Raw genomic sequence first — 27,180 nt, 5'->3', positions numbered from 1 at the left:
AGCTGGAGGTTCCTACGGTACCCCACCTGTGACCGTAGGTCACCTGACCTCAGGTGACCTCAGTAAACTCATTGAGTTCACACATCTGCATCTCCTGGCAGAAAACCGAGGGTTTTTTTGCCAAGAGATGCAGACTTGGTGCTGAAATTTCTACAGCATATCCCTGCAACCAATCTACAGCTCCTGGTAAAAAAAAAAACAACACATCACTACAGCATGCGGTAGTGATGCTTTTTTTGCCAGGAGGTGTAGATTGGTTGCAGGAATATGGTGTAAAAATGTCATCACCAAACTTGCATTTCTTGGCCCAAAATGGAAAAAAAACGGTTTTGATGCGGTCTTCTGCCAGGAGGTGCAATGTTGGTGCTGAAATCTGGTGCAAACATTTCAGCACCAAATTTGCACCTTCTGGCAGAAAACCGCACCAAAACGGCATCAAAATCTTTTTTGCATTTTTGGGCCAAGAGATGCAAATTTGGTGATGACATTTTTATACCATATTCGTGCATCCAATCTACACCTCCTGGGGAAAAAAAAACAACACATCAAAACTGCATGCGGTGTGATGGGGTAGTGATGCAGTTTTTTTGCTATGAGGTGTAGATTGGATTCAGGAATATGGTGTAAAAATTTCAGCACCAAATTTGCATCTCTTGGCAAATAACACCTGAGGTAAGGTCACTGACTTTACTAAGGTCACCTGAGATCAGATTACTTGTATTCACAGGTGGAGGACTGTAGGAACCTGCAGCTGTGACTGCAAATAACCTGAGTGATGTCACCACACATTGCTGCACCTCAGACAGTCTCTGCCTCAAGTCCACAGTGGGCGGTCATGTTCTATGGCTGCTCGTTATCACTTCAGATATAATAGAGCTGGAATCGTTGTGGGACCTCATGTGGATTACGTTGGACCTGGGTATTTTTGGGTTAATAAATTGGTGAAAGATCGGTGTTTGTTTGTATTTTATTTCAAATAAAGGATTTTTTCAGTGTTTGTGTTTATTTTTTTTCACTTACAGATTAGTAATGGGGGGTCTCATAGATGCAGTCGACAATTAAAGTAAAGCACTTTCAGCTCACCGACTGCTGTAATGTTTCCTCCTCATTCGCTGGACTGTGCACGGCAAGGCGAGGCAGCCAATTTGACAGAAATCCAAAAAAGGAAAAATCCAGCACAGTCCTCTGAGGTATATTAACAAATTATTTCTTTATTTATATATTTAAAATCAGGAGACCTACAGCTTTAGTGTAAAAAGCGTCTCAAAACAACGCGTTTCGACAGCATGTCTTACTCATGTTCATCTTACATGAGTAAGACGTGCTGTCGAAACGCTTTGTTTTGAGACGCTTGATACGCTAAAGCTGTATGTCTTCTGATTTTAAATATATAAAAAAAGAAAGAGTTTGTTAATACACCTTGGAGGACTGTGCTGGATTTTTCCTTTTTTTGGGTCTCATAGATGCCTCCCATTATTAATATAGGGTTTAGTGGCAGCTGTGGGCTGCTATTAGCCCCATATTACCCCGATTGCCACAGAACCAAGCAATCAGGATGAGCTGGGTAAAATTCCAGGATTGTAACATCTAATGGACAATCCCCCAGACAAAGTCTGCAGCGCTCTGAACCCCGATGAAGGACACAGGCCGCTGTGGTCTCCTGCGGAGAGTACTTGTGGCCCTGCAGGACACAGCGTGTCCTGATCGTGTTCACCCACCCTCAAATGCCTCTGCCTTTTGACCAGTCTGGGTCTTGGTGAGGAGCAGTGCGGCAGTCAATCTCTACATAGCAGCATCCACTACACTGCTTCTAACAGGCAACTATGCAGTTCCATTGTTTTTCCTATATCATTGTTGGGAGACCCATCCCATCACCAGCAGCACCAATCACCCGAAGTGCCAAACATAACTTCTATAATGCAACATATGTAAGACTTATGACTATGACAGGGTAGCATAGACTGGATCTATATAGGAAAACTCTGTAGAAATCTGTCCTTTACCATTATTTTTTTCATACAGCAGTTGTATGTCCAAACTATTGATTGCCCTCAGGCCACTGGAGGCGTTATCTTCTGACTACTATATAAAATTTCAGGGCCTTTAGTCCCGTATACTAGCTTCCTATATTCACGTCGTTTGTGAATTAGCATACATTGTCCTCAGAACCGATATTTGGACTGTCTATTGTAGATGATTGTAATTTAATCTATATATCTTGGCTATAAGGGTAATGCATTTTTGGGTATCGATAATTAGAGCCAGTGAACCTCTATACATATGGCCCCTACACAGGACTGTTACTAGTATATTTCGTACCTATACTGTAGGACTGTGTCTCCCTGACCAGGACTACTTTACATCATCCTCCTTGCTAGTCCTTCTTGATAATCCCCTCCATGGCAGATAAGGACTGTGCCCCATCTGTCTTTCTTACAATGTGTGGAGCTCGGGGAATTTGCTAATGTTGTGTGGCCAGAATCTCTCATAGTTAATATGGGAGCTTCTCTTATCTTGTTTAACTCTCTGACTAATACAATAAGTTTCACAGCTTTGTTTGTGAATGTATTTCTTTTTTTCTCTCTTTTTACTCCCTCTCTCCCTTTCTCACCCTTCTCCTCCTCTTCGTCTCACCTATCTCGCCTTCCCTCTCCCAGCCGCCCTCTCTCCCCTGTGCTCCCCCTATGTAGGAGTTCTAGCTCTATTGAAGGGATTGCATGGGGGAATCCCTGCACGTTGCACGTCACGATTCTGCATGATGCATGCTCCAGGTTGGCCTGTCTACTCGCCTGCCTATTTTGGCTGTTCACTGTTTTAAGAATACTACACTACCAGAGTGGTGGGTGGGAGAGACAGGCAATGGTCTCTGTTCCCCCTGGTTCATTCTGGTGGTGGAGCATTGTTTTATCTATGGTGTTGTCTGTAGGCCAGGACTCTGGGGCTCAGGATTATATACCTGTATATCACATATAATTTAGTTATAAGATGGACCCAGATAATGGCTAATTGGCTGCATAAGGAACCCAGATAACTAAGCTCAGTGATGGGGTAGACTCCCACCTAAATAATCTGAGCTTTTTCTTGGGATGACATCACTAGCCCAAGGCAAATCTCCTTCCATGTAGGTGTTATGTCTTATCCGTGGCATATATGGGTTAAGTAGTTATGTACAATATCAGAGCCTCTGAGTCCTGGATAAAGGTCGACAAAGTATTGCAGGTTTAGTGGATCAGTAAGTTCACACTGTTTTCTGGGTCCTTGCAGCGGTTACTTAGAATGGACCTCCCTGTGGCCGATGATAATAGTGTACATTTCAACTCAACTCTCATGGCTCTTATACGTACCGCGCTGGATATCAAGATTGCAAAAGGTAAGATCTGCACCTACGTACAACTACGGTATGTATACCAGGTATTTAATAATGGAGAAAGAAGTCGTGATGTGATCTTTACAATATACCATGATAGCCACCATTCAATTAAAGATAGAATAGATAAAGCCAATTCTAAAGTCCCTGTACACACTAGAAGGCTGCTCTATGATAGCCACAGTCTCACTAAAGACAGAGAACAGATAAAAGCAATCCTAACAGATAGTCCCTGTACACACTAGAAGGCTGCTCTATGATAGCCACAGTCTCACTAAAGACAGAGAACAGATAAAAGCAATCCTAACAGATAGTCCCTGTACACACTAGAAGGCTGCTCTATGCTGACACCACTAGCTAGTGTTCTAAAGACAAAAGGCAAGGGAATCTACTGATACTTTCTCGAAGGATAAAATGTAAAAAAAAAAGTGTTTCTGGACTCGATATAAGTGATCTTTTCCATCTTTTTTTCAGGGGGTGCTGACAAACAGCAAATGGACAATGAGCTAAGAAAGGAGATGATGGCCATTTGGCCCAATCTGTCTCAGAAAACACTGGACCTGTTGGTGACACCCCATAAATGTAAGGAAAATGCTGGAGTATGCTTGTTTAATTTGCTTATACAGCGCTATTAATTCCACAGCGCTGTACAGATATCACCTCTGTCTCCAATGGGGTTCACACTTTAAACTATCAGTATGGGAGAAAACCAGAGCACACCCACACCAACCAGGGGAAAATGTATAGATTTGAACCCAAGACCTCAGTACTGCCAAGCAATAGTGCTAACCACTGAGCCACTGTAAGCCCCAGAGTACACAGGGGCTTATATCAGATTTGGGGTCCAGGAAGTTTCCTCCCCCTCCCTCATGCTTTCCAGAATCTCTGTAAGACCTTCATTGGGGCGATTCATCAAAACTGATGATTTTCTCACTAGTCTTGATGAGGGGGTGTGTTGGAGCAAACGCTCCTGATTAATTAAGATGTGTAATACATGTGCGCCTCACCACAGCTCTTACTTTAAGCTCTGTTGGAGTAAAATTTGTGGCGCAGCGAACGCCTCCGTTCGTCATGAATTTGTCAATCGAGGGTCACCCCGCACACTTTGTATCAGCTGGGATGAGAATGGCGTGAAGATGCTAAAAGTCGAATTTTTTTTATTAACATCTCTTTGAAAAGTCACAATTTTTTTGCACAAAGTTTTTTTTTTATAGAAAAGTAGTGAAAAAAGCCTTGATGAATTGCCTCCAATATTTTTAATCAAAATATTTTCATGCCAGTTTTGAAAAAGCGTTTTAGGGGGTGCGTTTTATTTAGTCAAGTATAACAAGAAGGAAAAAAAAAAAGCCAAAAATCACTGTCTGTTGACTATGACAATTTTCAAAAACTAAAATATCATTTGGTTATGTTTTTGACCTTCAAAATAAGAACTCTTGAAAATAGCTACAAAAACAAATGTTGCAAACTGCTGGGTGTCATTCCAGTCCTGCACCCTACATGAATGCATAAGTGTCCTCCATTACATATGTAACAGCTTTCCCTTAGGCCCACTTGACATGTGGAAATAAAAAAAACACGTGTGGCACAGTGCGTTTTGACCATCCGTGTGTGTCATCTGTGTGTTGTCCATGTGTGCCAGCCATATGTCATTCTTGTGCTATCAGTGTGACACATATCGGGGGGGGGAAAAAAGCAAGAAAAGAATGATTTTTATGTGTTATAGAAGTACAAAGATGAGAGTTGGTTATATAGATAGCGAGATAAATAATAAATAAATAGATAATATAGTTAGATAATAGATAGCTAGATAGAGTGTACAGCTATTTAACCAAATAAATAATTAAATGGAAAAAAAAACCGACATGGGGTACCCCTATGTATGATAACTAGAAAAGGTAAAGCAGACAACTGAGAGTTGATATTATCAGGTTGGGGAGGTCCTTGGTTATTGAACACTTCCTAGCCGAAAAATACCACCCTACAGCTGCCCCAGAAATAGGAGCATCACAAGATGTTCCATTTCTGGCGCTTCACCTTGTCTCTTCCCAATTGTCCTGGTGCTTTGACAATCAGGGTAATGGTTTTGGTGGTTGAGGTCAGCTGTGTAGTGTATTTTTTTAACTACGATGTTTTTATTAAGATTTTCTATATACAGACAAAACCACGTTGAAGACAAACTTGCCTCTTTCCCACACCCAACCCACCCCCCCAACTTGCAAACCCCCAAGAAACATTTTCATAAGGAGAGGAAAGGAAATAAAAAAATATTAAATGCCAATAGTGCAACTCGGTACAGTAAATACCGCTAGTCAGATAATATCCAAGATACAGTAACAAATTACAAGTTCGGATTAAGATAGATTCTTGCTATAAGTTTAGTAACTACAGTTTCCGCGCTGTTCACCACTCCAGTCAGTCCCTTACACAGTGAATTCCATTAAGTTCAGACTTTGCACCTCTTCAATAGCTCTTTATTAAAATAAACCCAAACGAAATCTAGCCAGCTCTCTCTCGAGGCTAGCCCCGAACCATCAATCCACCGTGCCCATATTTTTTCTAATTTGAGAACACAGTTCCTTTTACGATATATGCCTTTCTCCAAATTTACCAGCCAATTACTTTTATTTATATATTCTGCAAGTGTAGGGATTTGATAAGAAATCCAGTACTGAGCTATCAATTTTCTGTCCATGAAAAGCATTCTGGATACGGCCAGCTTCCCCTCCACATCAATCGGTAGATCCTCAATGTATTCCAGGATGCAAACAAAGGGCGTTGCATTTTTTTTTTTCCTTTCTGCAGCGTCACATTGTGAAAATACATGCGTTCTGCTTCCCCAGCAAAGTCTATGAGAATCATGCAAAATCCGTATATAAATGCAGCGTTTTGATTGTCAAAAATTTGACAAAATCTCTGCGTTTAAAAAAGCAGCATGTCAATTCTTTTGTCCGTTTTGGCAACGTTCTACACCCATTGAAATCAATGAGTTGTAGACAAATGCTACCAACATGCTAAGCAGTGGGTTTGCACTGCATTTTTGTTGCGATCCGCATGTTTTTTTAACATAAGCGCAGTTCTTTCGCTCTCTCTCTCTCTGTCCGTGTCGGTCAGTCTCCCCCCCTCTCTCATACTCACCGATCCACGATCACCGGCGCTGCGCTGCACGATGTTCACACTGTGGCGGCTTCTCTTCTTTTGAAAAAGCCGGCCGCTCATTATTCAATCTCGTATTCCCTGCTTTACCCACCCACCGACTGCAACCAATCACAGCCGCCGGTGGGCGTGTCTATATCGAGCAGTAAAAAAAAAAATAATTAAAAAAACCCGACGTGCGGTCCCCCCAATTTGGATACCAGCCAGGGTAAAGTCACACGGCTGAAGGCTGGTATTCTCAGAATGGGAAGCTCCACGTTATGGGGAACCCCCCAGCCTAACAATATCAGCCAGCAGTTGCCCGGAATAGCCGCATCTATTAGATGCGACAGTCCCGGGACTCTACCCGGCTCATCCCGAATTGCCCTGGTGCAGTGGCAAACGGGGTAATATGGAGTTAATGGCAGCAGCCCATAGCTGCCACTAAGTCCTAGGTTAATCATGGCAGGTGTCTCCCCAAGATACCTTCAATGATTAACCTGTAAGTTAAAGAAAATAAACACACACATGCAAAAGATCCTTTATTTGTAATAAAAGAGACAAAAAAACACCCTCTTTCACCACTTTATTAACCCCTTAAAAACACCTCCAGGTCTGACGTAATCCACGCAAGGTCCCACGACGCTTTCAGCTCTGCTACATCGGAAGCTGACAGGAGCGGCAGTAGAACACCGTCGCTCCTGTGAGCTCCACACAGAAACGGAAGTGAGTCACGCGATCAGCTGTGCTGTCACTGAGGTTACTCGCGGCCGCCGCTCTCTAGTGGAGGACTGCAGCTGTAGCTGCGAGTAACCTGAGTGAATGCACAGCTGATCGCGTGGCTCACTGCAGTCACTCAGGGGATTTGCGATCACAGGTGAGTCCTTCACGTGTGACCGCAAATCAGACTGCGACACAAAGAGAGAGCCGCGCAATGTCAGTGAAATTAGGTGAAGCTCTGACATCACTGCAGCGGACTCCTGTGTCCTGGCACTGACCTTGAAGGTTCATCTGAGTTCATGAGAGCACACCGAGACAGAGCCGCGGGATGACAATGAAGTCGGGTGAAGTTCATCCGAGTTCATTCTCATTGCCCGGCTCTGTCTGTGTCTGCTGTGAGCGGGCATGTAGCAGAGCTGGGGGACCGCACTGACAAAAATGCATCCAAAACGCATGTAAAATGCATGCAAAATGCATCCAAAATACATGCGTTTTGGATGCATTCTTTTTGTCAACACGCAGTGTCAAGTCTGCCAGAGGGTGCATTTATTTCTGCACTGGCCAGAACGCAACATGCGCATGAGCCCTTAGGTTCAGTTCAACCGAATACTAGCTGTGTAGTGTATAAACACACAGTTGACATGAAGCACTGGTGTTAGTAATGGAGAGGTGTCTATCAGACACCACCAGTACTAACCCAGTAGTAAAAAAAAAAAGACATACACTCACACACAAAAATCCCTTATTGAAATAAACACTCACTGAAATTGGTACCAGAAACATGCAGACCTGAATGGTGCCATAGGCTATGTGTCCACGTTGCTTTTTACCTGCTTTTTTGCTGCTTTTTCAACATGTCAATTGTTTTTGCCATTTGGGTTTTGCACTGCAAAGCAGAGTTTTTGCCCAAATTTCTGCCACAAAAAGGCTGCAGTTTGAACTGCATAGTGGGGTTTAGAAACCCAAATTCCCATAGACTTTGCTTGAAAAGCAGAACACATCCATTTTGGCATTAAACGCTGCAGTTGAAAAAGCAGCAAAAAAGCAGGTAAAAAGCAGGTAAAAAGCAACGTGGACACATAGCCTAAAGGCGCATTATCGTTCAGGTTCACAACTCATTGTTCATATTGATTGTGTAATGTGAACGGATTGAGCTACTGAATGATGAGTCTAAAATCATTCGTGCATCGTGCATGAAATGATTTAGGTGACTGAAATATATTTGCACTCATTTCACAAAAATTGTGTAATGTAAATGGAGATTGGATGAAAATTCAAGTCTAAAATAGGTACGGCTTTCAGTGAGTGGTTGATCGTGGTCCGAGGCGATTGTTCAGTAGCATTAGGAGCATTGTAAGATCATATTCATGTTTTATTGTCCATCATTATTATTGCAAATGCTTCATATAAAACGGCATAATTGATTCATGAAAATTTTATCACTAATTCAATTCCATTTTCTCTGTTTAGAATCAACAGAAATATTTGTATATTAATTTATGTATTTTAAATAATTAGTATAATTTATGGGATTGGAACATTAAACACAAATAATCTTAAAATTACACTGGTCAACCAATTTTTATTTCCAAAAACAAAGTTAACTGTATTTAAATGTATATTTTTTGTGCTGAATTCGAATATGCTTTAAGATGTTTTCCAACAGGCAGGGTTTTTTGTAGGACAGATTTCAAAATCTTAAAAATAATACTTATATAGTCAACATTACATGAAATATAGCCAGTACACTCGGGCTCCGCTTGCCGTGGTACCTCTGCTCCATCTGCTGATGAAAAGGGTCTCCATAACAGAACAAATATTAATACAAAAATCTACGCCTTTTTATTCAGAGAAATAGTTTTTGAAATCACTCTCGGCTGCGATACCTGAATGTCCTCACGTCTCTGCTGAGTATATTCCATCTTCTGAGCCTTTGACTTAGGCCTCTGCCACACTCACGTGTAATTCACGCACGTGCCGAGAGACACGTATTTCCCCTGCGTGTTGCGTGCAGGTAAGTACGTGTCTCTGGTACGTGCGGGACACGTGTTCTACATGTGCTATCCGCGATAGCACACGTAGAACCGGTAATTAACATACTCACCTGGTCCTTCCTGCTGTCCGCGCTGCTGTCCGTGGTGCTGATCCTCGGTCTCCAGCCCTCCCGTCTCCCCGCTGCTGCTGCTGCCAGGCAGTGAAGTGAATATTCTATGAGATTAATGAGCGGCGGTCGGCAGCAAGAGGCAGCAGCGGCAGAGACAGGAGGGCAGGAGAAGGTGAGTAAATGTTTTTTTTTTTCTCTGATACGTGTGTTTTCTCCGGCGCGTGTCACACGGGACCGCATCCACACTACACCCGTGTGGTACGGGTGCGGGCCATGTGACACCCGTGTTGCCGGAGAAAAAACTGACATGTCAGCGCTTTGAAAAACGCACACACGTACAAACGCACACGGACACACGTTCTGTGTGGTTTTACGTGTGTGTGCCTGCTACAATAGGGTAGCATTGCTGAACGTGTCTCCGTGCCGCCGGTACGTGTAAAAAATGACAAACACGTGCCGGCAGCACGGATATGTGTCGCAGGCCTTAAGATTGTTATTTAGGCAAGTCTATGGCTATGTGCGCACTTAGCGTTTTTACCTGCGTTTCCGCAGCGTTTTCAACTGCAGCATTTTAATGCCAAAAGGCATACGTTTTGATTTTCAAGCAAAGTCTATGGGAAATTGGGATTTCTTGTGTGCACTATGCTGTTAAAAACTCCGCGTTTCAGTTGCAGAAAATTTGGCAAAAACTCAGCGTTTAAAGAAGCAGCATGTCAATTGTTTTTGCCATTTTGGCAGCGTTTTGCTAAAATTGGAGTCAATGAGAAATTTCAAAACGCATTCTTCTTCAAAATTCTAGCGTTTTACATGCTTTTTTGATGCAGAAAGCATTCTTTTTGGACCAAATAAATGCATCCTTTTTTGACAAAATATTAAGGGCATGATATGTCCCTTTACACACACACATAGTCCGACAATTAAATTTATGAAAATCAAGAAATTAACGTACTTTTATACATAAATATTAGCACACAGTTATCATTTTAATAAAAGAAGCCATTTTGTGTATGATTTTAAATCACAATATTTGTTATAATTTTTTTTCTTTTTTTCATAGTGTTTGTATGTTTAAACTTTATTTAGCATTGTATTTGTAGTCAAAACGCATTTGACTTTAAGCAGTGAAAAAGCATGCGGTAAAAACGCAAGCGTATTTATAACGTTTTTGTGGTCAAAACCAAATTTACAGACCATTTCTGCCAGAGGATGCGTTTAGAACTGCAACTACCTCAACGCAAAGTGCGCGCATAGCCTAAATCACTGATAAGGCTACTTTCACACATCAGTTTTCTGTATTCAGGCACAGTCCTTTTTTTTCCTGATCCAACGGATCCTGAAAAAAAAGTGAGAACCGTATCCATCGGATCCGTTTTTTTAACGGATCCGTTATGCCAAATCCGTTAAAAAACGGATCCGGTGGATACGGTTTGCATCCGTTTTTGCATCCTTTTCGTCCGTTTTTTGGCTGGATCCGTTTTGTTAATTACATTGGAGCATGCTCAGTTTAGAAAAACGGATCCGGCGGCCGCATCCGTTTTTTACCGCATTACGCCGGATCCGGCGTCCATAGGCTTCTATTGTAAAACACGCCGTATCGCGCCGGATCCGGCGCGATGCGTTTTTTTTGCCGGACAAAAAAACGTTGCAAGCTACGTTGCCTCCGGCCGCCGCTTTAACTAATTTTGCCGCATCCGGAAAAAAACGGATGCAACGCAAAGCCATCCGGTACAATCCGGTAACAATGCAAGTCTATGGGGAAAAAACGGATGCGGTACCGGATCCGTTTTACCCGTTTTTTTCCGGATTGAACCTGATGGCAAAAAACTGATGTGTGAAAGTAGCCTAAGGTTCAGATCTTGACATAAGACGTGAGGTTCTGATGAACAACCTGCTTCAAAAGTAGGAGCCCTTCTCACATTGCTGTATGCTTCCTCTTCAGTGTGAGTAAGGGCTGTCACGGTCACAAAATCTGGACACTTAGGCACAGGAAATCTTTTGAACATCAGTTTACAAAACACAGAACGGAAATTGTCTGGATGATTTAAACACTTTCTTGGCATTATTGAAAAATGTAGAACAACTAATAGAACTAATAAAAAATGATAAACAAGCAAAACACTTTAGATCAACAGAAGAACAAACACTTGTGCTGACAGACTCGCTGCCATTCCACTACTGACTACTTACAAAAGATGAAATATCTAAGCATATCTGAACATGAATGAACCTGCATAATCGTGTTATTTTCTCTCTTGACATTACAGAAGAGCTCATTCCTCTAATCACATACTGATTACAACACTAAATAGAGTAGTTAAATCATCCAATGGTAAACCATAAAAACAACATAAAAACTGCTAAATTAAAAATAAAAAAATACATCTAAAAAAAACTGCTTGATGAAAAAAAAATCTAACAAGATATTTGAAATCAGGAGGTGAAATCCTATTGAAAAAGCTATTAATACCTTCACGACTTTGGACGTACTAGTATATCCAAGATGGTGTCTGTGCCTTTGTTGTGGGTTCGTACACCGAGCCCACATCTTTCCCAGTACATATTGACTAATCTGATCAGCCGTCATATTCCTCTAACAGTAGAGGGTGGATCTGAGATCTGCCCGCAGCTATTAACCAGTTACATTTCGCTGTCAATCTCTGACAGCAATATTTAACATGCGCAGTGCGAATCCTCGTTTGTGGATCACTACTACACAACCTGCCATGTGTCATCTGCATTGGCATCCACAGTTTGTTACTACCTGATTGGACTCCATACACACTTCCAACAAGCAACCTGGTTTCTGCTAGTAGCTCTGTTCTCTCGGGCGTTGGTTGTTTTATTTACCACTGCTTCGGGCAGGTTAGGAATTACTGCCTTCTGGAGCAGTGGCTGGCTTCTCAGTGAACCAGGTTTGCTAATCCTCATTTCCAGCTGGTCTCTTCCTACATAAGTCTGGGGAGTTTTCCATACCATCGCTGAAAACAGATTCTGCTTGCAGTTGAGATATCCTGGCGTCCGTGGCATTCCTTTTTTTGGTGACCAGCGACTTGTTGTCTTCGCTGTTTGAGAGTTCCCTGATGTGACCTGCTGCTACCCCTTTTGGTTTATTCCCTTAGATGTTGTTTTGTCTCTCCTCTGCTGTTGTTTGCGGTGTGAGTGTGTTTTTGTTTAATCCCCGTGTCTGTGTCTTGGAGGAGTTGTTACTTTAGGTCTAGCCTTATTCCAGGGTTCCAGGGTTGGGGTTTGGGTGTAGGTATTAGGACAGGGTTGGACAAGAGACAGGTCCATGGCAGGGACCTGGACCTCCCTACCTTTAAGGGTACCTCCAGGGTCAGGGTGAGCTCAGGGCCCTCAATCCTAGGGTCAGCATAGCCTTCCCAGTGTCCTTCTCGCACCCCCGACACTTGCCGGCGGTAGTGCGCCATTTCACGCTCCTATCAGCTGCCCTGTGACGTGATCGTGCAGCGTTGATGGGTTCTCATCAGAGCTAGGGGGCAGCTGACTTCTGTTATCTGTCTATGTGACAATCCCATGTTCGATGCTATGATCGATATGCAACCATTATAATCCCAATTCCCGTCCTATGTAGACACTTGTCTGACATTGTTTGCTAGTTAGTTATGAGTTACGATCTCATGTTCATATGATTATTTGTTGTGTAAAATAAAGCCTTAGATTTCCCGTGATTTACTCCAATTTGTTTTTCTGTCTCCCGGTCCCAAAGCTACTGACCTCACCGTGGGTAAGATTTATGCAGCGATGATGATTATGGAGTATTACAGACAGAGCAAAGCAAAGCGTCTGCAAGCCCTGCAAGAGGAACAGGTAACATGGAAACAAATATTTCACAAAAAAAACTGCTAAAACTTTTCAGTATCGTCAAACGAGAAAACATTAATATGTGCTCATACAGGAGCTGAGCACTTCTGCTCTCTGAATAGTACTTTGACGATGGGTCTGGGGCCTGAGACTCCCACCAAGCCAAAGTTCTACAACATATACAAAAAATTATGCAATGTGAATTTACACTTCAAAATAAAACTAAAGAAAACTTTAGAATCATCCCTCAACCTTATCCCATTAAAAAAAATATATAACACACACAAACGCACATATATATATATATATATATATATATATATATATATATATATATATATATATATAAAATACAGTATGTTTTTATATATATATGTATATATATAATATATATATATATATATATATATATATATATATACATATATATTATTTTTATATATATATATATATATATATATATATATATATATTTATAGTAATATATTTATGTTACTTATATAGTATCATTAGTTCCGCAACACTTTACAGATGTCCTCATAAATTAAGAAATCAAGGCAGTGAGATAGGAGCTCTGGCGGCTGTAGATTATATATCACTGGCATGATTTATGATGAGAAACACTCGCTCCTGTGATAAAACAGGCAGAGAAATACTGTAAGTTAGCTCAGAAAGGTGCAGCTGCATGCTCCTGCGGTTTAGGCTTATACTCACTTATAAGTGAGTTATGTTGAACCCCCTCTGGCAAGGAGCTGTGGTATGTACCCAATGTCAGACTGGGGCGGCAGTGGCCCACCAGAAACATGGACTTCGGTGGCCCACTGATCAACTACATGCAAATATTATATTCACAAATTTAGCTGTGCTTCTATATAATAATATACTGGGTAGAGTGATGAGATGCTTCTTTTATCTCTATATAGTGAAATAAGTGTACTGATTATGTGTGGGGGGTGTAAGTGATGTACTAGTGCCAAGGGGCCCACCAGAGGATTTCCCGGTTCTCCTGTGGGCCAGTACAAGCCTGTATGTACCGACCATCGACTGGAGCAGCTATGCACATTCAGACATGGTAAACAATAGTACATAGCAGGGGCATATTTACAAGATTATCTCAGCACAGGAACATATTTTAACACATTCAATTGTGGAGTTTATTATTATTCCAAGATATATTAATTAAAATGTAATTAGTTCATGGAACAACTCCTTTCAGGAGTTGAGACTATATACAATCTGATCGTCGCATAAGGCTAATGTAAGTGCTCTCCTTGCTCACTTTTACATATATTTTACCTTTTTACTTTACCTTTTTAATTTAACTATGATTCTTCCAGAACCGAACACCTCTAATGTTCCAAAGGATGGAGCCTCCTACACCCACACAAGATGGTCCGATGGGACTAAATCCGCTGATGACCTCGCAGGAGCCAGGGGGAGACATGTAAGTCCTGTGGAAAATTTCATACCTTTATACAGTATAAGCACCATATATCAGGTGCTCTTTATTGAGGGATGTTGGAAGGCAATGATGAGTGTTCTTGAGGCCTCCGACACACATCCGTGCCGCCGGTGTTTGCCATTTTTTGCACGTACCGGCGGCACGGAGACACGTTCAGCAATGCTACCCTATTGTAGCAGGCACACACACGTAAAATCGCACGGAACGTGTGTCCGTGTACGTTTGTACGTGTGTGCGTTTTTCTACACGCTGACATGTCCACGTTTTCTCTGACAGCACGGGTGTCACACGGCCCGCACCCATACCACACGGATGTAGTGTGGATGCGGTCCCGTGTGACACGCGCCGGAGAAAACATACGTGTCAGTGAAAAAAAAACCCCAACATTTGCTCACCTTCTCCGGCCCTCCTGTCTCTGCTGCTGCTGTCACTTGCTGCCGACCGCCGCTCATTATGCTCATTTAATATTCACTTCACTGCGGCTGGCAGCAGCAGCAGCAGCGGGGAGATGGCAGGGCTGGAGACCGAAGATCAGCACCACGGACAGCAGCGCGGACCACGTGAGTATGCAAATTACCGGTTCTACGTGTGCTATCGCGGATAGCACACGTAGAACACACGTGGACCGCACGTACCCGAGACACGTACTTACCAAACGCAACACGCAGGGTAAATACGTGTCTCGCGGCACGTGCGTGTTTTTAACGGAAGTGTGTTTCAGGCCTGAGAGGGAGAGTATCTTCTTGACAAGGCTGCACAGTAGAACACTAATAACGCAAGTGCGTTTTCCCCTTGGATTCTGAAGTCTATGGGGAAAATTTGCAGATAAAACTCAGCGTACTAGCAAGAGAAACTGACATGCTGGGAATTTAAAAGACACTCCACAGGTCAGTTTGACCTGAGTAAAAAAAAGAAGCACAGTGAGCATGAGATTTCTATAAATCCCATCCACTATAAGACTAGTGTTTTTGTATGCAGTGTCAAAAACTCACCAAAGACTCATCGTGGGCACACAGCCTCACCGATCTATTACAGATCGCTCAGTGAGTATCGATAATTTTGGTCTGCCAGTGTAACAGGGTATTTAACTACGGCCGATTGGTAACATTTTACCTTGCAATTATCACACAAGTATGTGGTAGTTAACGTAAATTAATTTATACAAAGATCACGTCTAACAACGCTAATAGTAAAGATGGCAGCCCAAAGACATTATGGCTGCTTCCAGCAAAACCTGATTCTTCTTAAGTGGAGAGGCTTAAAGGCGTTTTCCACTATTATTGTGATCCCCTTTCTTTTATCCTAACTCTTCGTAACTAATATGTTCCTAATATACGTCTGCTATCTATTCTTCTCCTGTAAGCTGATTTCTAACAGGTTCGTATATACCCTTATTGTTGTTGTAGCTTTGATCCTTCCAGCTGCAGACCGGAATTGGACCGACTGTAATGTGCCCTGCTCTGTTGGTCCGATTCTGGTCTGCAGCCAAAAGGATCAAAGCTACAACAACAATAAAGGTATTTATGAGCCTTTTAGAGGTAAGCTTACAGGAGCAGAATAGATAGCTGAAGTATATTAGGAAAGTGTTAATTAGGTAGAGTTAGGCTAAAAGAGAGGGGGTCACATTAGTAATGGAAAACCGCTTTCATTTTTTTCTATATTGCTTTCTGACATTTAGATGATGTTTACTTGTTGGCATTTAAGGGGTATTCCTGAGGGTGGCATGAAGGAAAGTCAGTCCTGGATGACACAGAGAGCACAGCAAATGTTCCAGAAGACAGGAACCTGGAGTCCTGAGAGGGCGAGGGTCCAGGACAACACCAACAGCTGGCCGGACTCCCAGGTCTGGAAATGTCATTCATCTCCCGTCATACTTACACTTTTTGTGAGGATATACATGTTATATATATATACTTCTTTCTTACCTTTCAGTTAGTAGAAATGACAGAGATGAATCGAGATGGTTACTCTGACAGCGAGCAGTACCTTGTGATGGAAGGACATGGGAGGGCGGCTTCTATGCCGAGACTACCTGCTGACAACCAGGTGAGCACTCGGCCTGTGCTGATAACATGACAGGCTTGCCATCAAACTACTCCTCTTCTACGTGACATGAAAAGGGCACAGCGAAAACAGAGACTTTTACCTTTGTTAGGGCTCATCAGTCCATTCCACAACCAAGACAGGTTTTCAGCTTGAAAGTAAACTGTGAAAGTTGCCATTCAAACACCGCAAGCAGAGATTTTGAAATCTGTAAGAAATTGATACACAAAAGTGTGCTAGAAAATGTTTTACCTTTTCATTACACAATTTAGAAAAAAACTACTTTATTTGCACAATATCCCTTTAAAGATAAAAGGCAAAATACAAGCCACAGAATAGGATTCTGATTTTAAAAAATGTATACAGCATATGTCAAGGGTCTGCAGCACTCCAGCTCTTGTGGAACTACAAATTCCAGCATGCCATGGCACACACAAGCTGAAAAAGCATGATGGAAATTGTAGTTTAACAGCAGCTGGAGTGCTGCAGGTTGCTGGCACCTGTTATATACCTGTTATATATCTTATAAGACACATCACTGCCATAGCAATAGCATGAAGATGTGGTTAAAATGAGATAGATATTAGGCTGTGTACACACCTCCCACTTATGTGAATGAGGCTTTAGCCATTAATACACCCCCCACACAGTGACTGTATCTAAATTTGAGCCGCAAGAAGTTTTGTCGCAAGTTTGCCATATGTGAATATCTCCTAAGTTGTCAGCACTAAGGAGCTCCAAGCTTTGAATGATATTGAAATACTCTCACAAATATCGATCATTTAGCTGAAACCATGTTTGATGGAAATGTGTACATCATATTATTAAGAATTGGTAAAATACAACTGGAAACAAAATTAGTCATACCCCATTGCAATTTCAGTTTGTTGCCAAAATTTACAAACTTTCTGAAAACAATGAAACAAGAACAATGAAAATCGTTGAGTTCCGAATTCATCGAAGAATGCCACAATTACTGACTGCTACAGTCTCAGAATTATTCACCGCCGTAAATATACATTTGTGAATTTTCTCATATGTAACAACATGGAACATTCATGTTTTTTTGTACTACATTTTCATCAGTGGTTGGTCTGTGTTTCAGATTTTACCATTCATTTTCACTGATGAAAAAAATAAATGACAAAGTTTCTCCTAGTTGTTACAGTGTCAATCACAGACAGCACACGTATTGTAATGAGTACATGTTCTATCTGTGAAAAACACGGAGAGAACAAGTATGTGAAAAAGGGCGATGAATGAAGCCTAAAGGCCGCTTTACACGCAACGACATCGCTAACGAGATGTCGCTGGGGTCCCGGAATTCGTGACGCACATCCGGCCTCGTTAGCGACGTCGTTGCGTGTGACACGTACGAGCGACCGCTAACGATGCCAAATACTCACCAAATTGTTGATTGTTGACACGTGGTTCATTTTCAAAATATCGTTGCTCGTTCTGGACGCAGGTTGTTCGTCGTTCCTGAGGCAGCACACTTCGCTACGTGTGACACCCCGGGAACGACAAACAACAGCGTTCCTGCGTCCTCCAGCAACAAGGTGGGAGTGACCTTCATGCGGCTGTTCTCCGCCCCTCCGCTTCTATTGGTTGCCTGCTGTGTGTCGTCGCTGTGACGCCGCACAAACCGCCCCCTTAGAAAAGAGTTTGTTCGCCGGCCACAGCGACGTCGTTAGGAAGGTAAGTTCGTGTGACGTGCACTACCGATATTGTTCGCCATGGGCAGCGATTTGCCCGTGACGCACAAACGACAGGGGCAGGTGCGATCTCTAGCGACATCACTAGCGATGTTGCAGCGTGTAAAGCGGCCTTTAGAACATTTGTGTCTCCAACATATCAAATGTAATAATCAAGGGCTTCATTAGTTGCATTATATCTGCTTGAGAGGAAACATATCAAATACCTGAACTTGCTAGGGGTTTGGTGACTGATGTTTCACTGCATGTTGGAAAAACAGCTTGGTCAAGAAAGTAGCCCAAAAAGCTGGAAGAGATCACTGCTTTGTACAAATAAGGAAAAGGATACAAAAAAAGAAATGCACATCTCTGTAATGAGCCAAGAGATGTATGAATGCCGATACCTGGACAGGACAGAAAGAGGAATCTGTCACCGGCTACCACAAGATTTCTGTGGAGGCCTGTGGTCAAGAAGCAACAGACCCTGAGTTTTCAGCTTGCACAATGAAGCAGATATGAAAATTCTTAAGATCACCCTGCCCGAACGCCAAAACGTCATCTCTCCTGCAACAAAAGCACAGAAAAGTTGGATTCTGTTAAGTGGAGTGATGAAACCAAACAGGAACTTTGGATTGGTGGTTTGTCTGGAGGAGGAAGAATACGCTCAAAAGACCCCCCACCATGCCTATATTAGAGCATGCCAATAGTTTGGGGATACCTACAGTGAAGCATGATGGTGGCTTGGTAATGTCTATTGTGAAGCATGGTGGTGGTTCAGTGATATCTACATTGATTCATGGTGGTGGCTCAGTGATCACTACAGTGAAGCACAGTGGTGGCTCAGTGATGACTATAATCAAACACAGTGATGGCTCAATGATGACTACAGTGAAGCACAGTGGTGGCTCAGTGATGCTCTGGGGCGGCTTTCCTTACGTCCTCTGTCACTGGGAATAGGCAGTGTTTGGAAGGCAGAATGGATTCATTCAAGTGTCACAAATCCTAAGAGAAAAAGTATTTTCTTCTTCTTTGAAGCTTAGGGGTCATTGGATCTTCCAACAGTACAGTGGTCCCAATTCATACCTCACAGTCCACCAAGGCTTGCAAATGTGAATGGCCATCACATTTGCCAGAGTTGAACCTTATAGAAAATCCAGCAAACAAACACCAGTATATTAGTGAACTAGAAGCAAGTCCCATGATGAATGGACTGATATTCCTCACAAAAGCTGCCAGGAGCTGGTGTCTGGCTAAGTATAACATGTGCTGCAAAGCATAATAGCCAAAGAGGTAACAGGTCATAACAGCCAGAAGGGATCTTCTAAGTACTAAAGTTGCTAGTCCTGAAGGAGTAAATAATTCTGAGACTTCAGTAGTCAGTAAAAATGACATTTTTGTGGTGAATTTTTGGAAAATACTTTTTAGATTAGTTGTGTTTAGCTATTTAAAGGGAATCTGCCAGCTGATTTTGTAGTACAATAATAAAGTTATATGTAATAGGGTTTAAGGAGACCTTTCAGGATCAGTAACTATTATTGTTCTACCTTATCCTGTTATCTTGCTGTAAGCTCTATAGAATTCAGTGTCTCCTGCACACTAGTCAAGTGGATGTAAATACAATTTGCATAGTCACTGCTCCCCCCCCACCCCCCTCTCAGTGCATTCACTATTACTACTGAGAGGTGGGAGCGAGTATGGGTGAGGACAGCAGTGCAAATTTAGTTCAGATTTACTATCACTGATGCCAGCACTGAGAGCAGTGAGTATGCAGTTTGTATTTACATATGCTTGACTAGTTAATAGTCACACTGAATTCTATGGAGCTTACAACAAGATAACAGGATAATGTAATGCAATAAAACTTACCGAACCTGAAAGGTCTACTTAAGCCCTAGTTAAAAGATAACATTAGAATTCTACTATAAAATCACCTGACAAATTCCCTCTAAACTAATGTTGTTTGGTTTGCTTATTGAAAACTGTAGATTGTTTGAGAATTTTGCTAATAAATCTAATTTGCAATGGGTGTATGTGAAAAGATTTGATCGCAACTGTACATATTTATACATGTAAAGAAGGGATGGACAGATTGTTGGACTTTTTAGACACTAGCTTGACCAGTCTATACAGTATATGAATATATTTGTTGCTAGTAATGCAGTTTGCATCCTAATCAGAGTAATATTTGTGACCGAGGAATCGAAGTAAATGGCAAACCATGTTGAACACGATTGGACTGTTTGCCAGAGTAAAACAGTTCTTAGATAGCAGCCCCTTTGCTCTAATAGATGAGCATCCCAAGAAAGTGAATCCTTCTTTATGCCTGAATATTGAAAGTGGTGTTCATGGTGCGATATCCCTGGTAATGCCATGTATCCTGATCTCCCTAATGTAGAGGTTTAGGATACAATGTTAATGCAGGATGTTAATTATCTGCTTGTCACATGCATTTTTTCACCGCGCTCCCGTGTTCAGCTTTAATATGATACATCTTTTATTTATTTTTTTTACCAATGTTTGTATTTGCATGATATGGTTTGAACATATGGATGTAGCAGAGCTGAGTTTGTTGTTCACCTGTTTCCAGATAAAGCTTACTTATATTACATTTTCAACCTTCGCTCTGCTACAGTGACAACCTGCTGCATCTATATAGTCTGGTTATTTGGGGGACATGCTTCACTCCTGCATGGGCTGCATATACATATGTGACATCCAGGCCATCCATGATTAAAACATGCAAAACTTGTACATGACAGCACCCCACACACTGACACAGCAAAATGTCTGCTAAATAGTGGCAGACACCACTTATACTGTTCTGATAGCCTATACCCACCATATCTCCCCTAAGCACAGATTCTATATTCTGTATTTACTGCGTCACTACAACTGAAGTTTTGCTGAACTGTGGGACAAGTTACATATTACAGTTTTTTTGTTTTTAATTACTATGTGAGCTGAATAATGCTGCCAGAACTACGAGCAGAAGAATCAGACACCGGCTTGTGCATTACAAACATTAATGTTTTTCTCTGAAACAATGCGATTTAGTTGAAAGTACAGTTGGGCACAAAGTGACTAGTCTAAAAGACCAGTCTTGGGTGCCTTTTCACAGCTCGCCACCTGCTCAGCTATTTTAGTGTCTAAAGTAGTGCAAATATTTTGAAAAAGAATGTACATTTTTGAAGCTTGATCACTCACAACACCAGTTACTTGTTTTTGCTGTTGTTTTTTTTAAATAATATCAGAAAATTATATGCTATTGTAAAGATACACTAATACAGAACGTAATGCAACATTTTATGAAACAAATAGTAATAGAACAGCAGTTCTAGACAAAAAAAGTGATACACAGAGAAAAGATTTAAAAAAAAAAAAAAAAAGCTACACATGGAAAAATTTGAAGAAATATCAATAGAAACATCAGCAGGGGAGGAGTTTTCAAACTGTTGAAGTGGAATCAGGAGACTTAGGGGTACTTTACACGTTGCGACATCGCTAGCATCGGCTAGCGATGCCGAGCACGATAGCATCCGCCCCCGTCGCACATGCAATATGTGGTGATTGCTGCCGTAGCGAACATTATCGCTACGGCAGCTTCACACACACATATCTGCTCGCCGACGTCGCTGTGACTGACGAACAATCCCACCTTCAAGGGGGAGGTGCGTTCGGCGTCACACCGACGTCACCGCAACGTCACTAATCGGCCAGCCAGTAGAAGCGGAGGGACGGAGATGAGCGGGACATAACATAACATCCCGCCCACCTTCTCCCTTCTGCATTGCCGGTGGGCGCAGGTAAGGAGATGTTTGTCGCTCCTGCGGGTTTACACAGCGATGTGTGGTGCTGCAGGAACGACAAACAACATCGTACCTGCGGTCGACCCGACATTATGGAAATGATAGACGCTACACAGATCACCGATTTTCGACGCATTTGTGATCGTTTATCGTTGCACAATGGATTTACACGTTGCGATGTCGTTACCGGCGCCAGATGTGCGTCACTAACGACGTGACCCTGACGATATTTCGGATGCGATGTCGCAACGTGTAAAGTACCCCTTACGATAGTCACTACAAAACTAGACTGGAAAAGGCAGGAAAAGGTGCAGAACAGAAGGATATGATAAAAGATGATAAAAAAAAATCTATGTAATGGACAAAAATCATCTGAGTCTACATAAATTGATGAAGACTGTATGAATTTGGCCTAAATGCAAGAATTATATGAAAAATTCCCCCCCCCCCACAACGACCAAGTTGTTGTTTGCATGTGTGGGCCCTTTGTAGCCCTGCTGAGGTCTATAAATAGATATGTTTATATATGTAAAAAACACAGTCTTATAATTAGCTAATAATACTAGTAAGGCCACAGACGATTGCAATCCAATGAACTTCAATGCTGGAGAGGAAAAACGGGGTTATTGCCGGGCTGCTGCCGAAATAATGGACGGTTGATTTAATCAATTCCTCTTAATTTTACAGGTTTACGTGTTTCAGAGGTCAGAGCCTCCTTCATCAGGACAAAGGGGAGAAACAACAATGTATTATTGTAATGTAAGATACATTGTTGATTTTTCCTTTGGGGCACTTTGCACACTATGACATCACTAGCCGATGCTTGCGATGTTGAGCGCGATAGTCCCCGCCCCCGTCGCAGCTGTGATATCTAGTGATAGCTGCCGTAGCGAACATTATCGCTACGGCAGCTTCACATGCACTCACCTGCCGTGCGACGTTGCTCTGGCCGGGGACCCGCCTCCTTATTACCGATGATACGATTACAACGATTTTGCGCTCATTAATCATATCAAAAAGGCTTTACACACTACGATATCGCCTGCGACGCCGGATGTGCGTCACTTTCAATTTGACCCCACCGACATCGCACCTGCGATGTCGTAGTGTGCAAAGTGCCCCTTAGTCCTGATGAAGGAGGCTCAGACCTCTGAAACACGTAAACCTGTAAAATTAAGAGGAATTGATTAAATCAACAGTCCATTATTTCGGCAGCAATAACCCCGTTTTTCCTCTCCAGCATTGAAGTTCAAAGTATCTGGGGCTGCGGCAGCCGCCATTATCTCACGCTTGCATAAAGGTTGTGACTTACACAACCTCTTTAGGTGAGTGTCTCTTTATGTACATCTCCCTATAATGTCTGGTAAGACCCTATGGGCACTCTTTTTCCTTCAGTTTTGATTGCAATCCGATAAAACATCAGATTGCACTCAAACCAGTGCAAAACTATGGGGCAGTGTCCATCTGCGATTGATTTCTCATGCCATATCGGCATGAGAAATTAATTGCAACATGCTGCGGTGGGCAGCGAGTCTTGGCTCACACGCACCCATACATGTGAAACATCATACTGCACTCACATGTCATCCGACCGCAGTGCAGTGTACGCGCAGAGATAGGCCGCAGAGGAGAGGGAGACAGTGCTCCCTTCCCTTCTCCTCCGCAGCTGTGACCTGATCACAAGATCGGATCACAGTCGCATGATCCTTGGCTCACACTCGCAGCAAAGGGTCTTTGGCATATTGTTTCCGATGCTATCACATCAAAAGCTATGCGCAAGTGGAACTGAGGCCTAAGAAAAAGCACCATACTGTTATTGAACAAATCCCAACATACTGACACTGATACTACTAAAAATACCACTACATAATGAACAAATGATACAGCCACATAATGACTACTTATTACTACCACCTACAACTGATCAGTAACAAAAACTGCTATACTAATACCAATTTTACCACCATACAATGACCATATAGTGGTATATACCAGTTGTATCACTAGTATGAAGGTTTACACTGACTCTGTGCGTGCTCCATGCTCTACACAATGTATGGATCCTGTCTTGTTAAACCACTGTATGGTCTTGGCCACCGTACTGCAGCTCAGTGTCAGGCTGACGGCAATCTTCTTATAGCCACGGCCATTTTTATGTACAGCAGCAATTCTTTTTTTCAGATCCTTAGAGAATTCCTTGCCATGAGGAACCATGTTGACCTTCCAGTGACCAGTATGAGAGAGTGTGTGAGAGATAACACCGAATGTAACACACCTGTTCCCCATATACACCTGAGACCTTGTAACACTAATGAGTCACTTGACACAGGGGAGAATGTGGTTATTTTCACTTAGGGGTGTACTCACTTTTTGTTGACAGCAGTTTTGACATTAATTGCTGTGTGCCAAGTTATTCAGAGGACACCAAATTTACACTGTTATACAAGCTGCACACTGACTACATTGTATCATAGTATCAGATCTTCAGTGTTGTCCCATGAAAAGATATAATAAAATATTTTCAACTATATGAGGGATGTACTCACTTTTGCTTTGAAGAAGTATTCAACTTCTCCTATTTTATTTTTTTCACTTTACACCCAGGAACTTAAATGTATTTTATTGGAATTTTATGTGATATACCAACACGAAGTACTTGTCAACACAAAATATTTGTGAAGTGTAAATGGATGATACCTGGTTTCCTAAATATTTTAAAAATGTAAATCTGAAAAGTCAATACCTTGTAGGACCACCTTTCTCTGCAGTTACTGTTGCAGTCTTTTGGGGGATGCCTCCCCAGCTTTGCACATCTACAGGTGACATTTCCCCCTTCTTCCTTTTACACTCGCTCTTGCTCAGTGAAATTGGATGGAGACATTTGTGATCAGCAATTTTCACGTCTTGTCACAGATTCTCACTGGGATTTAGGTCTGGACTGTGACTGGGCGCCTCACACACAGGAATATGCTCTGATCTAAACCTCCCATTGTAGCTCTGGCAGCATATTTAGGAACCTACGCCCCAGTCTCAAGTCTTTTGCAACCTCTAACAGGTTTTCCTTCAGGATTGCCCTGTATTTAGCTCCATCCATCTTCCCATCACCTCTGACCAGCTTCCCTACACCTGCTGAAGAAAAGCCACCCCACAGCAGGATGCTGCCTCCTCCATGTGTGACTGTGGGGATTGTGTTTTCAGAGTGTTGTGCAATATTATTTTTCCGCCAAACATAGCTTTTTATATTTAGCTCAAACAGTTCAACTTTAGTCTCTTCTAATTAAATCACCTTCTTCCTCATGCTCGCTGTATCCCCTACCTGGCTTTTTGCAAACTACAAATGGGACTTCTCATGGCTTTTTTGCTTTCAAAAATTGCTTTCTTCTTGCTACTCTTCCATAAAGGCCAGATTTCTGGAGTATACAGCTAATAATTGTCCTGAGGACAGATTCCCCCTTGAGCTGTGGATCTCTGCGGCTCCTCCAGTGACCATGTGCCTTTTCTCTATTTATTGCTTTTCTTCTTGGGATGTCAGTTTAGGTGGACGGCCACGTCTTGGTAGGTTTTCAGTTGTGCCATACTCCTTCCATTGTTGGATATTGGAAAAAAACTGTGGAAAGAAAAGCGCAGATTGTGTATTACCCCAATATATACGGTGTAGGGATGGGGGAGTACTATTACTCACCAAATGTAGTTGTGAAAGTCACAACTACTATACTCGCGTATACAACTTGATCACGGCTGCAGCCACCCAAACGGCAGATAACAGAGAAGAGTAGAGGGGGGGTGATTCAATGCCGCGCCAATGATCACTGTTCAGATGTCAGATTAACGTATCTTTATTATTAGCATAGGTCTACGCGTTTCAGGAGCTCAGCTCCCTTCCTCAGGACCGTCAAGCATAAAGAGAAACAACCTGATGTTCACCCCCTTCTACTCTTCTCTGGTATTGTTGGATATTGGATTGAACAGTGCTCCGTGAGATGTTCAGTGCTTGGGTTATTTTTTTAAAACCTAACCCAGCTTTACGCTTTTCCACAACTTTATCCCTGACCTATCTGGTGTGTTCCTTTGTTTTCATGACTCTGTTTGATCCCTAATGTTCTGGAACCAACCTCTGAGGTCTTCAGAAAACAGCTGTGGTTATACTGAGAATAAATTACACATAGGAGGACTCAATTTACTAATTATGTGACTTCTGAAGGCAATTGATCACAATTTTCAGATATATTTTTAAAATATTTTAAAAACTCTGTAGTACAATATTTCCTTTACACTTCACAAATACTTGTAGTTAGTGTTGGGATCACATAAAATCCCAACAAAATTAATTTAAGTTTATGGGTGTAACAGGAAAAAATATGGAAAAGAGTATGAAAACTTTCAAGGCACTGTGTGTGTGTGTGTGTGTGTGTGTGTATGCAGTGCCTTGCGAAAGTATTCGGCCTCATTGCTTTTTTCAACCTTTTCCCACATTTCAGGCTTCAAACATAAAGATAAAAATGTTAATGTTCTGGTGAAGAATCAACAACAAGTGGACACAATTGTGAAGCTGAGCAAAATTTCTTGCTTATTTTAAATGTTTTTAAAAAAATAAATAACTGAAAATTGGGGCGTGCAATATTATTCATCCCCTTTAAGTTAATACTTTGTAGCACCCCTTTTGCTGCGATTACAGCTGCAGTTGCTTGGGGTATGTGTCTATTAGTTTTGCACATCGAGAGACTGAAATTCTTGCCCATTCTTCCTTTGGAAACAGCTGGAGCTGAGTGAGGTTGGATGGAGGCGTTTGTGAACAGCAGTTTTCAGCTCTTTCCACAGATTCTTGATTGGGTTCAGGTCTGGACTGTGACTTGGCCATTCTAACACCTGGAGACGTTTATTTGTGAACCATTCCATTGTAGATTTTGCTTTATGTTTGGGATCATTGTCTTGTTGGAAGACAAATCTCCGTCCCAGTCTCAGGTTTTTTGCAGACTCCAACAGGTTTTCTTCAAGAATGGTCCTGTATTTGGCTCCATCCATCTTCCCAT

General features: G+C 42.0%; 1 protein-coding gene and 1 long non-coding RNA gene across 11 annotated transcripts in view; one reads left to right on the top strand and one right to left on the bottom strand.

Annotated features, from left to right (window-relative positions):
• The window catches only part of CACNA1A (calcium voltage-gated channel subunit alpha1 A), a 405,981-nt gene that overhangs the window by 303,606 nt on the left and 75,195 nt on the right, over nucleotides 1-27,180 (top strand). For 6 of the 10 annotated variants that reach the window (XM_075346625.1, XM_075346633.1, XM_075346631.1 and 3 more), the window contains 6 exons: nucleotides 3,265-3,370; nucleotides 3,842-3,951; nucleotides 13,044-13,151; nucleotides 14,483-14,589; nucleotides 16,312-16,450; nucleotides 16,540-16,653. In XM_075346625.1, the coding sequence (XP_075202740.1) occupies nucleotides 3,265-3,370; nucleotides 3,842-3,951; nucleotides 13,044-13,151; nucleotides 14,483-14,589; nucleotides 16,312-16,450; nucleotides 16,540-16,653 (684 nt within the window). The remainder of the gene's footprint in view (nucleotides 1-3,264; nucleotides 3,371-3,841; nucleotides 3,952-13,043; nucleotides 13,152-14,482; nucleotides 14,590-16,311; nucleotides 16,451-16,539; nucleotides 16,654-27,180) is intronic. The other 4 variants (XM_075346630.1, XM_075346628.1, XM_075346629.1 and 1 more) reach the window with 1 other exon arrangement.
• Nucleotides 14,461-27,180, bottom strand: part of LOC142304337 (uncharacterized) — a 170,641-nt gene continuing 157,921 nt past the window's right edge. The window contains exons 4-5 of the long non-coding RNA XR_012753084.1: nucleotides 16,754-16,858; nucleotides 14,461-14,596 (exon numbers count right to left, since the gene is read on the bottom strand). This is a non-coding gene — a long non-coding RNA (uncharacterized LOC142304337). The remainder of the gene's footprint in view (nucleotides 14,597-16,753; nucleotides 16,859-27,180) is intronic.

Source organism: Anomaloglossus baeobatrachus, chromosome 4, assembly GCF_048569485.1.
Source record: "Anomaloglossus baeobatrachus isolate aAnoBae1 chromosome 4, aAnoBae1.hap1, whole genome shotgun sequence".
NCBI classification, from domain to species: Eukaryota; Metazoa; Chordata; class Amphibia; order Anura; family Aromobatidae; genus Anomaloglossus; species Anomaloglossus baeobatrachus.
The sequence above is the reverse complement of the archived record's forward strand: the minus strand, read 5'-3'. Positions and strand labels throughout refer to the sequence as shown.